The following is a 16,997-nucleotide window of genomic DNA, read 5'->3' as shown; positions in this document are numbered from 1 at the left end:
AGGCCAGTACATCAGGAGACGTGGAGGAGGCCGTAGGAGGGCAACAACCCAGCAGCAGGACCGCTACCTCCACCTTTGTGCAAGGAGGAGCAGGAGGAGCACTGCCAGAGCCCTGCAAAATGACCTCCAGCAGGCCACAAATGTGCGTGTCTCTGCACAAACGGTCAGAAACAGACTCCATGAGGGTGGTATGAGGGCCCGACGTCTATAGGTGGGGGTTGTGCTTGCAGCCCAACACCGTGCAGGACGTTTGGCATTTGCCAGAGAACACCAAGATTGGCAAATTCGCTACTGGTGCCCTGTGCTATTCACAGATGAAAGCAGGTTCACATTGAGCAAATGTGACAGACATGACAGAGTCTGGAGACACCGTGGATAACGTTCTGCTGCCTGCAACATCCTCCAGCATGACCGCGGTTTGGCGGTGGGTCAGTAATGGTGTGGGGTGGCATTTCTTTGGGGGCCGCACAGCCCTCCATGCCTCGCCAGAGGTAGCCTGACTGCCATTAGGTACCGAGATGAGATCCTCAGACCCCTTGTGAGACCATATGCTCGTGCGGTTGGCCCTGGGTTCCTCCTAATGCAAGACAATGCTAGACCTCATGTGGCTGGAGTGTGTCAGCAGTTCCTGCAAGAGGAAGGCGTTGATGCTATGGACTGGCCCGTCCGTTCCCCAGACCTGAATCCAATTGAGCACATCTGGGACATCATGTCTCGCTCCATCCACCAACGCCACGTTGCACCACAGACTGTCCAGGAGTTGGCGGATGCTTTAGTCAAAGTCTGGGAGGAGATCCCTCAGGAGACCATCCGCCACCTCATCAGGAGCATGCCCAGGCATTGTAGGGAGGTCATACAGGCACGTTGAGGCCACACACACTACTGAGCCTCATTTTGACTTGTTTTAACGGCATTACATCAAAGTTGGATCAGCCTGTAGTGTGGTTTTCCACTTTAATTTTGAGTGTGACTCCAAATCCAGACCTCCATGGGTTGATTTCCATTGATTATTTTTGTGTGATTTTGTTGTCAGCACATTCAACTATGTAAAGAAAAAAGTATTTAATAAGATTATTTCATTAATTTAGATCTAGGATGTGTTATTTTAGTGTTCCCTTTATTTTTTTGAGCAGTGTATATATATATATATAGTAAAACCCCAAATATAGAGGTCTGTAGTGTCTGTAGTGTATTAAGATGTCCACCAGGTGCCAGCGTAACCTAGTCTAAATTAGTGCCCTTTATTTATTTATTTATTTATTTAGGCTTTTTTATTTTATTCTAAATTAAGGGCACTAGTCTAAATGTAGAAGAGTTGGAAGAGGAGGAGGAGGAGGATGAAGAGGGCAGAGAAAAGATCAGATGTTTAGATCAGGGCCACACTTACTGATCACTAGTTATCCCCCACCCCATAAGAACGTACACAAACACACACACACACACACACACACACACGGGCGCACGCACACGAAACACACACACACACACACACACACACACACACACACACACACACACACACACACACACACACACACACACACACACACACGGGCGCACAGACATAAAACACGCCAAACCCCACACACACACACACACACACCTATGTGTGAATGGTTCCTGTAATATGTAAAAGTGCTTTTAGTAGGCTACTTGTTAAAACTAGAAAAGCACTGTATAAATACACAGATGTAAAAAACTGTAACCGATGAGGCTCCAGGAGTAGTGTCAGATCTGTGAGTCATTGGGAAACAGCGCCACCTGCCCATTGACACCTCGTTGTGGCCGAACATGGTAATGCAGCATATTTCTCCCGGCCTCATGGCGCTTTAGATGAGGGTTCGATTCTAAGCGAGTAGAGGCCACATTAAAAAATAACAAAACGACAACATAATCTAATGGGCTCGTATTTTCAGCAGACAAAATAACTTAGAAAGTACTACAGTGGCAGCCGTGGCTAAAGGAAATGTAATTTAGCTTAGAGCCCAACTCACCATGGCCATATACCTGATTAAAGGTCCTATTTTATGGATGAGATGAGAATTCGTATACATTAATTTTACATGGCATGTATAAGGCGTTACCCACAATTCCAATGGGCATCTTCAGCCAAATCAAAGGCAATAATTTGAAAACTAAAGCAATTTAAAATCTGAAAACAGTGTCTGCAGCGACTATGAGATAGAGAGAGTGTGTCGGACATGGGAATGAACAGAGAGTGTGTCTTACAGGGAATGAACAGAAAAAAAACAGGTTTGCACCGTCAGTGAAATGCAGTCGACATTGGAGGCCTTTAAATACAGCTCGATTGCAGTTTTATATTTGTAGGTTGCTGTGCAGTTGAGAGACTCGGAGCTGTATGACGTAGTTCGCGCGTGGAGGTGGGCATTGATAAAGCGTTGTAGAATTTGATACTACCTCTCTCTATCTCCCCAACCCTCAGCCGTTGTTGCTGCGTAGCGCGTCTGTCAGCAATGAGTCTCAAAACCGCCACGTGAAGCCACTTACATTTTTTTCAAAGCTCAATTGCATAATTCATAGTTTGTTAAGTTTGACATCAAACTCGGAAATGTGATTTAGCTTACAGCCCACCTCACCATCAGCACATACCTGATTAAAGATTACACTTAATGTCTAAAGCAGGGGTCTTCAAAGTTTTTTGAGCCAAGGCCCCCTTAATTGAGAGAGACAGATAAGGGACCCCCTACTACATATATTGTATAAAATTAAGTTGCATATTAAACTGGGCCTACAATAACGTGTGGGCTGCCTAAAGCCTTTACACATACTTTTTATACTTTTTTAGTGCATACTAAGTTATTAAAATAACAATTGTTGGCATGATTTTATTAATCACGTTTTATTCAATCATTGAATTGAAAGCACAGTGAATGCTTAGGATTAATTGTGTCTGTGGATGGCTACCTTAGTGCCTACCTTACCTATAGGCTAGTAAGCCTATCATCAATGTGTTTTTTCACAGATAGGCTGATCTATATTTGCTGATAATATGTTGGATTCATAATTTGAAAAAAAAACTTTATAGTATGGCCCCCCTGCAGTAACTCTGAGGACCCCCTAAGGGTCCCGGACACCCTGTTGAGGATCTCTGGTCTAAAGAGTTCAAAATTAGGGCAGCCTAAGAGGACAGAGGAGTCGAGGAGCTATCAAATAAGGGACATGGGATGTACCTCAGAACAAGTTCATGGAGGAAGAGTTGGAAGAGCAGGAGGAGGAAGAAGAGGACGAGGGCAGACACACACACACACACACACACACACACACACACACACACACACACACACACACACACACACACACACACACAGGCACACATACACACACACGGGCGCGCACGCACACACACACGGGCGCACACACACACACACACACACACACGGGCGGGCGCGCACACACATACACACACACACACACTTTTGTGTGAATGGTTCCTGTAATATGTAAAAGTGCTTTTAGTAGGCTACTTGTTAAAACTAGAAAAGCACTGTATAAATAAAGATGTAAAAAACTGTAAACGCTGAGGCTCCAGGAGTAGTGTCAGATCTGTGAGTCATTGGGAAACAGCGCCACCTGCCCATTGACACCTCGTTGTGGCCGAACATGGTAATGCAGCATATTTCTCCCGGCCTCATGGCGCTTTAGATGAGGGTTCGATTCTAAGCGAGTAGAGGCCACATTAAAAAATAACAAAATGACAACATAATCTAATGGGCTCGTATTTTCAGCAGACAAAATAACTGAGAAAGTACTACAGTGGCAGCCGTGGCTAAAGGAAATATAATTTAGCTTAGAGCCCAACTCACCATGGCCATATACCTGATTAAAGGTCCTATTTTATGGATGAGTCATGAAAATTCGTATACATTAATTTTATATGGCATGTATAAGGCGTTACCCACAATTCCAATGGGCATCTTCAGCCAAATCAAAGGCAATAATTTGAAAACTAAAGCAATTTAAAATCTGAAAACAGTGTCTGCACTGACTATGAGATAGAGAGTGTGTCCGACATGGGAATAAACAGAGAGTGTGTCCTACAGGGAATGGACAGAAAAAAACAAGTTTGCACCGTCAGTGAAATGCAGTCGACGTTGGAGGCCTTTAAATACAGCTCGATTCCAGGTATATACCTGTAGGTTGCTGTGCAGCTGAGAGACTCTGAGCTGTATGACGTAGTTCGCGCGTGGAGGTGGGCATTGATAAAGCGTTGTAGAATTTGATACTACCTCTCTCTATCACCCCAACCCTCAGCCGTTGTTGCTGCGTAGTACGTCTGTCAGTAATGAGTCTCAAAGCCGCCATGTGAAGCTGCTTACTTTTTTTCAATTGCATATAATGCTAATAACTTCATAGTTTGTTAAGTTTGACATTAAACTCGGAAATGTGATTTAGCTTACAGCCCACCTCACCATCAGCACATACCTGATTAAAGATTACACTTACTGTCTAAAGCAGGGGTCTTCAAAGTGTTTTAAACCAAGGCCCCCTTAATTGAGAGAGACAGATAAGGGACCCCCTACTACATATATTGTATAAAATTAAGTTGCATATTAAACTGGGCCTACAATAACGTGTGGGCTGCCTAAAGCCTTTACACATATTTTTTATACTTTTTTAGTGCATACTAAGTTATTAAAATAACAATTGTTGGCATGATTTTATAAATCACGTTTTATTCAATCATTGAATTGAAAGCACAGTGAATGCTAAGGATTAATTGTGTCTGTGGATGGCTACCTTAGTGACTACCTTACCTATAGGCCAGTAAGCCTATCATCAATGTGTTTTTTCACAGATAGGCTGATCTATATTTGCTGATAATATGTTGGATTCATAATTTGTAAAAAAAAAAAAAAAAAAAAAAAAAAAAAAACTTTATAGTATGACCCCCCTGCAGTAACTCTGAGGACCCCCTAAGGGTCCCGGACCCCCTGTTGAGGATCTCTGGTCTAAAGAGTTCAAAATTAGGGCAGCCTAACTTGCCTAAGTAATTACGTTGCAGAAGATGAAAAGAACAGGTTTCATAATAGGTTACAGTTTTTTTATAACTACTTACACACTAAATCTTTATATGTCACCCGATTTTTGAAACCTCTCATTTAAAGAGCAAAACTACACACCAAATCTCAAAGACCATAAGCTATTTCTCAGCCTTTCACTCAGTTTTCAATTGCATAAAACACACTACACACGCTTCTCTACCTAAGACACCAAAATCTGCCAGGAAGTGACTTGCTTTCCTTTTCCAAACACAACCAATCAAAATGCTACACTTATTCACCAGGTCACACACACTCTCCTCACATGTGCAAACACTAATTGCTTAACGGTCACTAACCAATCACTGCTTTAGTATAGGCCTATAAATAGGTCAAAGGTCAGATTACCTGCTTTGAACAGTGGATGCCAACAATAGACAGAGAGAAAGGGGGGTAGGAGAGAGAGGCAGGGGACGAAAACCAGAGTTGCATCTCATGTTGCTTAAATTGCCTCCTTGAGTCCTCCACTTGCCTCCCTTCCTCGCGTCTTAGTCCCTCCCACCGAGGAGGCACTGGAGAGAACTGCACGGCTTCCGGGAAGGCAGCTCTCGTGTTTCCTCGGCTATATCTCCGAGGTGTTCCCTCCTTGATGCTCGCTCCTCGGCTCTCAGGACAGAAATAAGAGCTTTGAGACGGCCTTCACTGAGGAGGGACAGAACAACTTCCGGTTCAGCCGAGGACAGAGGAGTCGAGGAGCTATCAAATAAGGGACATGGGATGTTCCTCAGAACAAGTTCATGGAGGAAGAGTTGGAAGAGGAGGAGGAGGAAGAAGAGGACGAGGGCAGAGAAATGATCAGATGTTTGGATCAGGGCCACACTAACTGATCACTGGTTATTCCCCCAACCAACCCCATAAGAACGTACACACACACACACACACACACACACACACACACACACACACACACACACACACACACACACACACACACACACACACACACACGGGCGCACAGACATACACACACGGGCGCACAGACATACACACACGAGCGCGCGCCCACACACATACACACACACACACACACACACACACACACACACACACACACACACACACACACACACACACACACCTATGTGTGAATGGTTCCTGTAATATGTAAAAGTGCTTTTAGTAGGCTACTTGTTAAAACTAGAAAAGCACTGTATAAATACAGATGTAAAAAACTGTAACCGATGAGGCTCCAGGAGTAGTGTCAGATCTGTGAGTCATTGGGAAACAGCGCCACCTGCCCATTGACACCTCGTTGTGGCCGAACATGGTAATGCAGCATATTTCTCCCGGCCTCATGGCGCTTTAGATGAGGGTTCGATTCTAAGCGAGTAGAGGCCACATTAAAAAATAACAAAACGACAACATAATCTAATGGGCTCGTATTTTCAGCAGACAAAATAACTTAGAAAGTACTACAGTGGCAGCCGTGGCTAAAGGAAATGTAATTTAGCTTAGAGCCCAACTCACCATGGCCATATACCTGATTAAAGGTCCTATTTTATGGATGAGTCATGAAAATTCGTATACATTAATTTTACATGGCATGTATCAGGTGTTACCCACAATTCCAATGGGCATCTTCAGCCAAATCAAAGGCAATAATTTGAAAACTAAAGCAATTTAAAATCTGAAAACAGTGTCTGCAGCGACTATGAGATAGAGAGAGTGTGTCCGACATGGGAATGAACAGAGAGTGTGTCCTACAGGGAATGGACAGAAAAAAACAAATTTGCACCGTCAGTGAAATGCAGTCGACATTGGAGGCCTTTAAATACAGCTCGATTGCAGTTTTATATTTGTAGGTTGCTGTGCAGTTGAGAGACTCGGAGCTGTATGACGTAGTTCGCGCGTGGAGGTGGGCATTGATAAAGCGTTGTAGAATTTGATACTACCTCTCTCTATCACCCCAACCCTCAGCCGTTGTTGCTGCGTAGCGCGTCTGTCAGCAATGAGTCTCAAAACCGCCACGTGAAGCCACTTACATTTTTTTCAAAGCTCAATTGCATAATTCATAGTTTGTTAAGTTTGACATCAAACTCGGAAATGTGATTTAGCTTACAGCCCACCTCACCATCAGCACATACCTGATTAAAGATTACACTTAATGTCTAAAGCAGGGGTCTTCAAAGTTTTTTGAGCCAAGGCCCCCTTAATTGAGAGAGACAGATAAGGGACCCCCTACTACATATATTGTATAAAATTAAGTTGCATATTAAACTGGGCCTACAATAACGTGTGGGCTGCCTAAAGCCTTTACACATACTTTTTATACTTTTTTAGTGCATACTAAGTTATTAAAATAACAATTGTTGGCATGATTTTATTAATCACGTTTTATTCAATCATTGAATTGAAAGCACAGTGAATGCTTAGGATTAATTGTGTCTGTGGATGGCTACCTTAGTGCCTACCTTACCTATAGGCTAGTAAGCCTATCATCAATGTGTTTTTTCACAGATAGGCTGATCTATATTTGCTGATAATATGTTGGATTCATAATTTGAAAAAAAAACTTTATAGTATGGCCCCCCTGCAGTAACTCTGAGGACCCCCTAAGGGTCCCGGACACCCTGTTGAGGATCTCTGGTCTAAAGAGTTCAAAATTAGGGCAGCCTAAGAGGACAGAGGAGTCGAGGAGCTATCAAATAAGGGACATGGGATGTACCTCAGAACAAGTTCATGGAGGAAGAGTTGGAAGAGCAGGAGGAGGAAGAAGAGGACGAGGGCAGACACACACACACACACACACACACACACACGCACACACACACACACACACACACACACACACACACACACACACACACACAGGCACACGTACACACACACGGGCGCGCGCGCACACACACACGGGCGCACGCACACACACACACACACACACACACGGGCGGGCGCGCACACACATACACACACACACACACTTTTGTGTGAATGGTTCCTGTAATATGTAAAAGTGCTTTTAGTAGGCTACTTGTTAAAACTAGAAAAGCACTGTATAAATAAAGATGTAAAAAACTGTAAACGCTGAGGCTCCAGGAGTAGTGTCAGATCTGTGAGTCATTGGGAAACAGCGCCACCTGCCCATTGACACCTCGTTGTGGCCGAACATGGTAATGCAGCATATTTCTCCCGGCCTCATGGCGCTTTAGATGAGGGTTCGATTCTAAGCGAGTAGAGGCCACATTAAAAAATAACAAAACGACAACATAATCTAATGGGCTCGTATTTTCAGCAGACAAAATAACTTAGAAAGTACTACAGTGGCAGCCGTGGCTAAAGGAAATGTAATTTAGCTTAGAGCCCAACTCACCATGGCCATATACCTGATTAAAGGTCCTATTTTATGGATGAGTCATGAAAATTCGTATACATTAATTTTACATGGCATGTATCAGGTGTTACCCACAATTCCAATGGGCATCTTCAGCCAAATCAAAGGCAATAATTTGAAAACTAAAGCAATTTAAAATCTGAAAACAGTGTCTGCAGCGACTATGAGATAGAGAGAGTGTGTCCGACATGGGAATGAACAGAGAGTGTGTCCTACAGGGAATGGACAGAAAAAAACAAATTTGCACCGTCAGTGAAATACAGTCGACGTTAGAGGCCTTTAAATACAGCTCGATTCCAGATATATAACTGTAGGTTGCTGTGCAGCTGAGATACTCGGAGCTGTATGACGTAGTATATGCGTGGAGGTGGGCATTGATAAAGCGTTGTAGAATTTGATACTACCTCTCTCTATCACCCCAACCCTCAGCCGTTGTTGCTGCGTAGCGCGTCTGTCAGCAATGAGTCTCAAAGCCGCCATGTGAAGCCACTTACATTTTTTCAATTTCATAATGCAATTTTAAAAGCCACTTACATTTTTTCAATTTCATAGTTGACATCAAAGTCTTTTAATGACCTTTGACATAATGCAGATAATAGGCTACCTAGCCTAATCCTCTGTTGTCTGTTTGAAGACTTACAGTTGTCTGACTTTATCTCTATAGACCTCACTTCATGTCTAAACAGTTTAAAATTAGGAGGTAGCCTAATAAAGTATTACTTTCCAGGAAATAAAAAAAACAGGCTTCACTGGGGAAAAAGGCAGTGCAAGGTCTTTAAACCCCATAACGTCTCCCTTTAATAAAGTAAAATTCCTTCAGGAGTAGTTTAATAAACATTCTTGAAATTATTGGATGACAATCGCCATCAACTCCCCCGACATCTGTCCCTCTGAAGTGGATGAATTCACACAGAGTGCCCGCTTTTTCTCCGTTTCGAATCCACGCGAGGAGTGGCCACATTAAAAATAACAAAACAACAAAACATGATGGGCTCGTATTTCCAGCAGACAGAACAGTAGCCTGCTACAGTTGCAGCTGAGGCTAAATGAAATGTGATTTAGCTTACAGCGCACCTCACCATCAGCACATACCTGATTAAAGATTACACTTAATGTCTAAAGAGTTCAAAATGAGGCACCCTAACATTTGCATTGAGTTCAACTTTGGTCAGCGTTGACCGTGTGATCGCAGTCTCAGTCAATAGCAAAGCAGTGTGTTATTCATCCATGCATTTATGGACTTATAAATGTATAGGTACGTCCTCCATAACACCTTCCTTGACGTGTGAGATTCTTTGGCCCGTACGGGGATCGAACTCGAGACCTTGGCGCCACGCTCTAACTTGAACAGTATTCTCGGATTGTGACGTAATCAGAACAGTAAATGAAACCTACTAAACAGAAAGTAAAAGTTACTGAGCTGACAGAGAAAGCGACATCTTACTGACGGTAAGTTTTCAGTGTTTTTACGTTTAAATGCTTTGTAGGCTACTTTGTTAGATTTATAGAGGAAGGGAATACAATAACCAGCAGCAGTCATGATACAGTAGGCTACATGATCATGTAGAGTGTTTAGGCTGACACAGGTTAAAATGTATACTCGTCCTGTGTTCTAAAAAGCTAAAAAAATAAATAAATAAAAAAGATTGTTATGTAGGCTACTTTTCTTTTTTCGAGGCTTAACACTTTTTTGTTTGCCATTGCTTTCACTGAGGCTGTTTAGAGGTGGTCATTCCTACACTTCTATGCTTATATAGTCATTCGCTTTGTATGCTGATGCTTATGTAAAGCACTAAGAATTGCCTTTATGTCTGAATTGTGCTATATAAATAAATCATCTTGCTTTCTGACACACACAACTACAACTATGGTTATATAAGTTAGCATGAAGGCCAGTGGTTCACAAGCCATAATGTTAAAGTAAAGTTGAATCTGATTAATAAAGGAATACGAATCAAATAAGAGTGCACTGAAACTAGCAAGGCCATCAAGATTCAAGTTGGCAACTTTTACTGAGACCATCAAGCAACATGTACAAAGTGAACAGACAAGGAAGCAAACACAGGTGACTCAATGAGCAAAAAGGTCACTTAAATCCCCATGAGGAAACAACAAAAGACGCAAGTCAAGGCAAGTTCATTTCAGATTAAGATTTAGATTAGTTTATTGCCATTTCAACATGATAAGACATAAAGTACAACATCGGTAACCAGGTCCAGCAGCGTACACAAATAGACCCTCTAAATAATAAATAAAAACCTATAACAATTTGCATAGCACCTCTCAACAACAAGGCTATTCGGGGTGCTTTAAATAAAACATAAAGCCGCATTGAGACAAGTTATAAACATAATTACAGTGTATTTAAAGACACAGGACAAGTCTGAGCCAACCACATGGTTCAACTGCTTTTACTTGCCTCTGTTAAGTAAAAGTTACACCCTGATTGCTCATAATATGCCACATGCCTGTGTTCATTTCTCACAGAACTGCATATCTTTGCCGGACTTGAACAACACCCTCCTGAATCAGGATGTCAGTGCAGTTCTCTGGCTGGGAGGTGGTCGACGATGGTGCTTCTTTTCCTGGCGTGGAGCTGCAGCCGTCCCAGAAACCCCAAAACCGGGGTGTCTACACTATGTACCATGGGACTAGCGTTGCCAGCGCACGGATCATCATTGCCAATGGCTTTAAACCGTCATCAAGTGGCATGCTGGGAAGGGGAGTGTATGTCAGTCGTGATATAAAAAAGGCGGCACATTATCCATTAAACAGTAACATAACAGACCGCATGGTCTTCAAGTTACACGTGCGTGTCGGCCGTGTAAAGCGCATTGACAAGGACAACCATCCTATGCAGTACACCTGGAGCGCGCACGGCTACGACACTGCCTGGGTGCCCCCCCAGTGTGGCCTCAAAGCTGTGCGCAGTGGCCTGGAGGAGGATTGTGTGTTTGATCCTAAAAGAGTGAAGGTGGTAGGCATAGCAAAGGCACCAAACGCCACTATACAGAAGGAACTTCAACAGCTTATATCAAAAACCTCCAGCAGACCTGGATCGGGAGGTGACGCTGCTGCAGATGTGTGTTCACTGTGTAAGAGGAAGACCCAGAAGGGGGCTCCACACATCAAACAAAAGTGCTGGGAGTGTGGGCAAAAGATCTGCATTCTCATGTCCAAGCATTTCTGTCCAGCCAAACCCTGACAGGGGCGAGGGAAGTAGATATAGATTAGAATAATAAGTCTAAATTTAGAGTGTAATCATTTTGGAACATGACTCTGGACATGTTTTGGGGATCTCTGTAAGTGAAAATCTCATTCATAAATTGAGACCAGTTTATAGTAAAGTAAACCATAGCACGTATTTTTACAACACTAGCTTTGTATTCTCTGATCAGCATGCATTATGATGATACAAATGACTTTTTCCTGTCTGACAGTGATAAAATATGTGACTGAAATGACAGGAAAGCCAATAAATGACATTGCTACATTGTCAGACTCATAATGTCTTTATGTTTGATATGATATTATGATATTTAGAGAAGATTCATAATTTCATACTTTTGCTGTTACAAAATTCAAGGCGGTGAAGAGTAGAAAAGCGGTGAATGAAACGTTCATTTTTGCAAGTCCCGAAAAAAAGAAGTGCAAACAAAAGATTAGAAAATAACTTCACAGTCAAAGTTGTGGTTAAAAACTGAACAAGTAGTACAAAGTGTGACAGCATTCATTTTCCTATTCACATGTGACAGGGAGACACACGTGCCTGCTGCAGTCTGAAGTGAGTTTTCCACTTTACACGACACAAACTTATGTAGTTGGATTTCTAGGGCAGAGCAATGGAACAAATAGTAACGGCATTGTTACGGTAAGCTGAAATAAACCTATATTATCTCTTTTGGAATTTCAGGTGTCTTTGTAGATACAGCAGTGAGAATGAATCACAGGACATGTTCAGGTATGAGTTAGAGTCAAGGACATACCAAGATAAATAAGAATAAAAGATAAAAACAAGAATAACGGAGATAAGATAAATACTGAGCTGCTGTCCCTGGATGTCTGCACTGGATCACTAAAATGAGCGAGTTAGTATATATAGTATATAGGTCAAAACTATGTCTTGAAAGAAGGAAAAGGGATACAGCTTCTCATAGCACTCTCTATTGGTTTTGTTTTTCACTTGGCCTTGCACATTATCAGCCAGATTAAGCTAGATTTAGACAGGGCCTCAATATCTGTTACTTAAGCAGCACCCAAGGTCCTTCTCATGAGAGTTTTAGTAGTACATATTCCCAGAAGAAGTTACAATTAATCATATTACCAAAACCAATTCCTACACTTTCGAACTGGGGCTTTTGTCAGACCTGTGTGGGCAGTAGCTCTTGCCCCCTTACCTAGTTAATGCAGCTGACATTAACTGTAATAATGTGGCCTAAATTCAGTTCTATGTCAAGGGGAAATAGCTGTATTCTATTGACAACCCCTTAACAAAAAAAATATGTGGCCCGTACGGGGATCGAACCCGCGACCTTGGCGTTATTAGCACCACGCTCTAACCAACTGAGCTAACCGGCCGTGGGAGACGGGAATGAAGTTATATATATAAATAGGATAAAATGCATCTATTCTCCGTGTATAAAGCGAAAGTTGAAATCGTTAAGGCACACGGAGCTTTAAATCTACGGTAGGCCTACTGAACAGAAAGTGAAAGTTATCGAGATTAGAGAACGAAAACGACTCCATACCGACGGTAAGGTTAGGTTTGTTTTTGCTACTAGTTAATGTAAATCGCAAATTTAAATGAGATTATAGGCAATTAGGCTAGATTTAGAGAACTAACCAGTAGGCTACAATACTTAACTATACAGTACAAGTCAGTTAAAGTAATTTAACTCAACGTCAAAGGCTGACATAAGTTGGAAGTGTCCCAACTAAAAACGTAAATTAGCTTAAAAGAATTTTGGTGTTTTTCTGCAAATCTAACTGATATTCTTCCATTCAGGTGGTAGTTTGTCTTGTGTTGTTAGGGTATTGATTAGTGAGCCTTTTCTCACGCCACATTAGTATCTATATTAGCATTAAGCCTTGATGGGTTAACTCTTGTAGCTAAAGACGAAAAATGGCATCCTATTAACATAGGGTCACATATGTTAGTGACTCGGCTATCTGTCATTTCTTACGTTCGGCTATGTTACCCATCAGATTCTGTGACAATAGAGTTTAAAGTAGGCTATAGATGAAAGACAGACATATGTTATATAGTCAGACATGTTTCTTCTCTTTCTAATTATATTGGCAAGTTTTGGTAGCTGCTGCTATCAAAATACAGTGTGTGGTTAAGTATATAAAAAAAATTATACCCGCAATATAGCCAGTGTTGGGAAGGATACTTTCAAAACGTATTTCGTTACAGAATACAGAATACATGCCCACAAATGTAATTTGTAACGTATTCCGTTACGTTACTCAATCTGAGTAACGTATTCTGAATACTTGGATTACTTCAGGATTACTTCCACATTGAATTGCGTTTTATAAGTGTAGGAATGCAGCTATCACATCCAGCTTACTAAACAGGCCTATAATGGTGTGTTCTTTTTATTCCAACTAGCTGAATGGGTACCTGAACAAGCAGATAGATTATTGTATTGGTAGTCCCGAACTGCGCCTACTAAAAATCTAACCGCAGTCTTGCTACCACCGAGCTAATTTTAGCTAACGTTAGCTAGCATGTCAAACGGGGCTAGTCAGTCTTTAAACGGCTCTGGAGCTAGTAAATCAGCACGTAGGAGAATGTAAAGTCGCACGTCAACGTTAAAATAGCAAGGTGACCAGTAAAACTACAGCAGACGACTACCCTTGGCTAATTAAAAAAATAGCTTACTTTAAGATGCTTCTTCAGGTTGGAGGTGGAGTAATTTGGACGCTGAAAGGAGGTTGGTTGCTGGCAAGCACAGCTTGCACTGCACAGTTATATTTCATTCTCCCTGTTCGTTCTTTAATGTGAAATGCTGTTTGAATTTCCAAGATAGAAACTTATTCCTGCCCTGGCTCTGTCGTGCCGGTTCCGACTCCATTATGACTGATCACGCAAATAGCTATTTTTTTTGATTTCATATCGGGGCTTCTGGAAAATGCATAGAGTTGCCTTAATTTAGTCAGAGTGAATAAACTCGTGAAACAGAGAAGTATCGTCATGTAATCCATTGATTTCAACAGTGTAACTGTATTCTAAATACCAACGATTTAAATTGTAACTGTAACGGAATACAGTTACTCATAATTTGTATTCTGAATACGTAACGCCGTTACATGTATTCCGTTACTCCCCAACACTGAATATAGCTGAAAATCCTAATTGGGACACTAAATATTATGGGTCATGGGTCACCGGTCATGAAAAGTGACTCTCAATCTCTCATGAATTTGTTATAACATGGTGCCATTTTTGCATTCAATCTCACAGAGCTGCTGGTCCTGAACAGCATCCCTTGTAAAGACAAGATGTCGCTGCCTTTCTTTGGCTGGGAGGTGACCTATGATGATGACTCTCCTCGTGTGGAGCTGGAGGCGTCTCAGACGCCCAAAGACAGCGGTGTCTACACCATGTTTCATGGCACCAGCGTTGCCAACGCACGGCTCATCATTGCCAATGGCTTTCAGAAGTCACCAGGTGGCATGCTGGGTAAGGGCGTGTATGTCACCCGTGATAAGAAAAAGGCGGAGCGTTATCCATTGAAAAATGACCCTTCGACCCGCGTGGTCCTTGAGTTACGGGTGCGCGTGGGCCGTGTCAAGCGCATTGACATTGACAACCATCCTATGCAGTACACCTGGAGCACGCAGGGATATGATACTGCCTGGGTGCCCCCCAATTGTGGCATGAAAGCCGTGCCCAGCGGCCTTGAGGAAGATTGTGTGTTTGATCCCAAAAGAGTGAAGGTAACAAGCATTGCAAAGGCACCAGACACTGTACTGTCAGAGCTTCAGCAGCTTCTAGCTAACAGTCTAAGGAATCCTGACGATGCAGGAGATAGCGGTGCTGTGGATGTGTGTTCACTGTGTAAGAGAAAGACCCAGCAGGCCTCTCCACACATCAAGCAACCGTGTTGGGGCTGTGGGCAAAACATCTGCACTCTCATGACCAAGCATGTCTGCCGAGCCAGCTTCTGAGAGGGTGTAAGGGCCTGAAAAACGGTGCTGTTGTGAAACAGATGCAACGAGGATCCACGTCTGTATGGCCTTCTGATGGGATGGAGGGGAAACTAAAGCTAAAGTTTACTAAAGAGTAAACAAAATTATGAGCTGCAAAGAATATTCCTTATAATAATTTAAAATGAATCGCCAACTATTTTATCAAACGATTAATTGGGTTTGAGTCAAAAATCCTCTGATTCCAGTTTCTTAAATGTGACTATTTTCTAGTCTCTTCCCTCCTCTGTGACAGTAAACTGAATATCTTTGAGTTGTGGACAAAACAAGACATTTGAAGACGTCATCTTGGGCTTTGGAAAACACTGATCGACTTTTTTCACCATTTTCTGACATTTTATAGACTGAACAGCTAATCGATTAATTGAGAAAATAATCAAGAGTATTCGACTATGAAAATAATCATTAGCTGCTGCTCTAAAAAAAAATCACAGCTCAGGGTGAAATACATACTTTTGAAATAGGACTCAACATTTCTACTTTTGCTTCCTCTGTGTTACTTTCTTTTCCCTTCCATGTATCAACCACTGTAATAAGTGTTAATGTTGCACATATCTTAGGGATCTCTGTATGGGATCTGCAAAGTCCTTTTGTATGACTTTAAGTATGGAAACGAGCCATTGAAGTTCACTATAATGATCTATGTTATATTCCATTCTTGTTATATTGACTGATCAGTACGCGTTAGGATGCAATCAAGATGAGACAATCTTTTTGTATTGAGCAATACGCCTTCATTTCAGCCTGAATGTGGACATTAGTTACTTTATGTAAACTCCTTGCTGAATTGATTTGATTTCCTGAACACTGTGTATAATGTAAAACCAAAGAATCAGTCAATAAATCTTATGATATCAGAGCCATGATGTCCAGTTGGATATGATTTCTTGTTTACTGAAAAGTGTCACGTTTGTGAGCTTCTGTTGGAGTTTTTCCTGTTTTATTTTGTAGTTTCTCTCTCTCTCTCTCTCCCCTGTTATGTCTTGTTTTACTTCCTGCCTTCCCGCCTTTGATTGTCTGCCCCACCCTGATGCATTTCACCTGTTCCTGAACTTTGTGTCACCTGTCCCTTGTTTCACCCTCGTTACCTTGTGTATTTAGTCTCTTTGTAGTAAATCTACCCCTTTTGTCTTGTGTTCCAGTTTTCTGTGATTCCAGAGGCCTACGAATCAAGATCAACATGCCCTGGATTTATTATTATTATCAGTCAGGCACAAGATCTGACCATAATTACACTTGTGCTTTCCATAAACTGTCGTTGCTTTAGTCTATTATATTATCATTTGCAACCCTGGCAGTGGTAAGTGATCGTGAGAGCAAATAAAAAATATAAAAACATAATTCAAACCGCTCAACAAGCCGATAAATAGCCTATACTTAATTCCCTCTGC

At 41.9% G+C, this 16,997-nt stretch overlaps 1 protein-coding gene and 1 non-coding gene across 2 annotated transcripts; one reads left to right on the top strand and one right to left on the bottom strand.

Moving 5' to 3' along the window:
- Positions 1 to 9,784: 9,784 nt before the first annotated feature.
- Positions 9,785 to 16,465, top strand: LOC120561091. The gene is made up of 4 exons (XM_039804046.1): positions 9,785 to 9,840; positions 10,879 to 11,593; positions 14,294 to 14,330; positions 14,861 to 16,465. The coding sequence occupies exons 2-4, from the start codon at positions 10,925 to 10,927 to the stop codon at positions 15,565 to 15,567; spliced, it is 1,413 nt and encodes a 470-aa protein (XP_039659980.1). The 5' UTR covers positions 9,785 to 9,840; positions 10,879 to 10,924; the 3' UTR covers positions 15,568 to 16,465.
- trnai-aau lies at positions 12,896 to 12,969 on the bottom strand. The gene has a single exon. It is a non-coding gene; the product is annotated as a tRNA-Ile (tRNA).
- Positions 16,466 to 16,997: the final 532 nt, after the last annotated feature.

The sequence above is a fragment of the Perca fluviatilis genome, chromosome 6 (assembly GCF_010015445.1).
Source record: "Perca fluviatilis chromosome 6, GENO_Pfluv_1.0, whole genome shotgun sequence".
Taxonomy (NCBI): Eukaryota; Metazoa; Chordata; class Actinopteri; order Perciformes; family Percidae; genus Perca; species Perca fluviatilis.
This window is presented reverse-complemented; position numbering and strand designations above follow the sequence as displayed.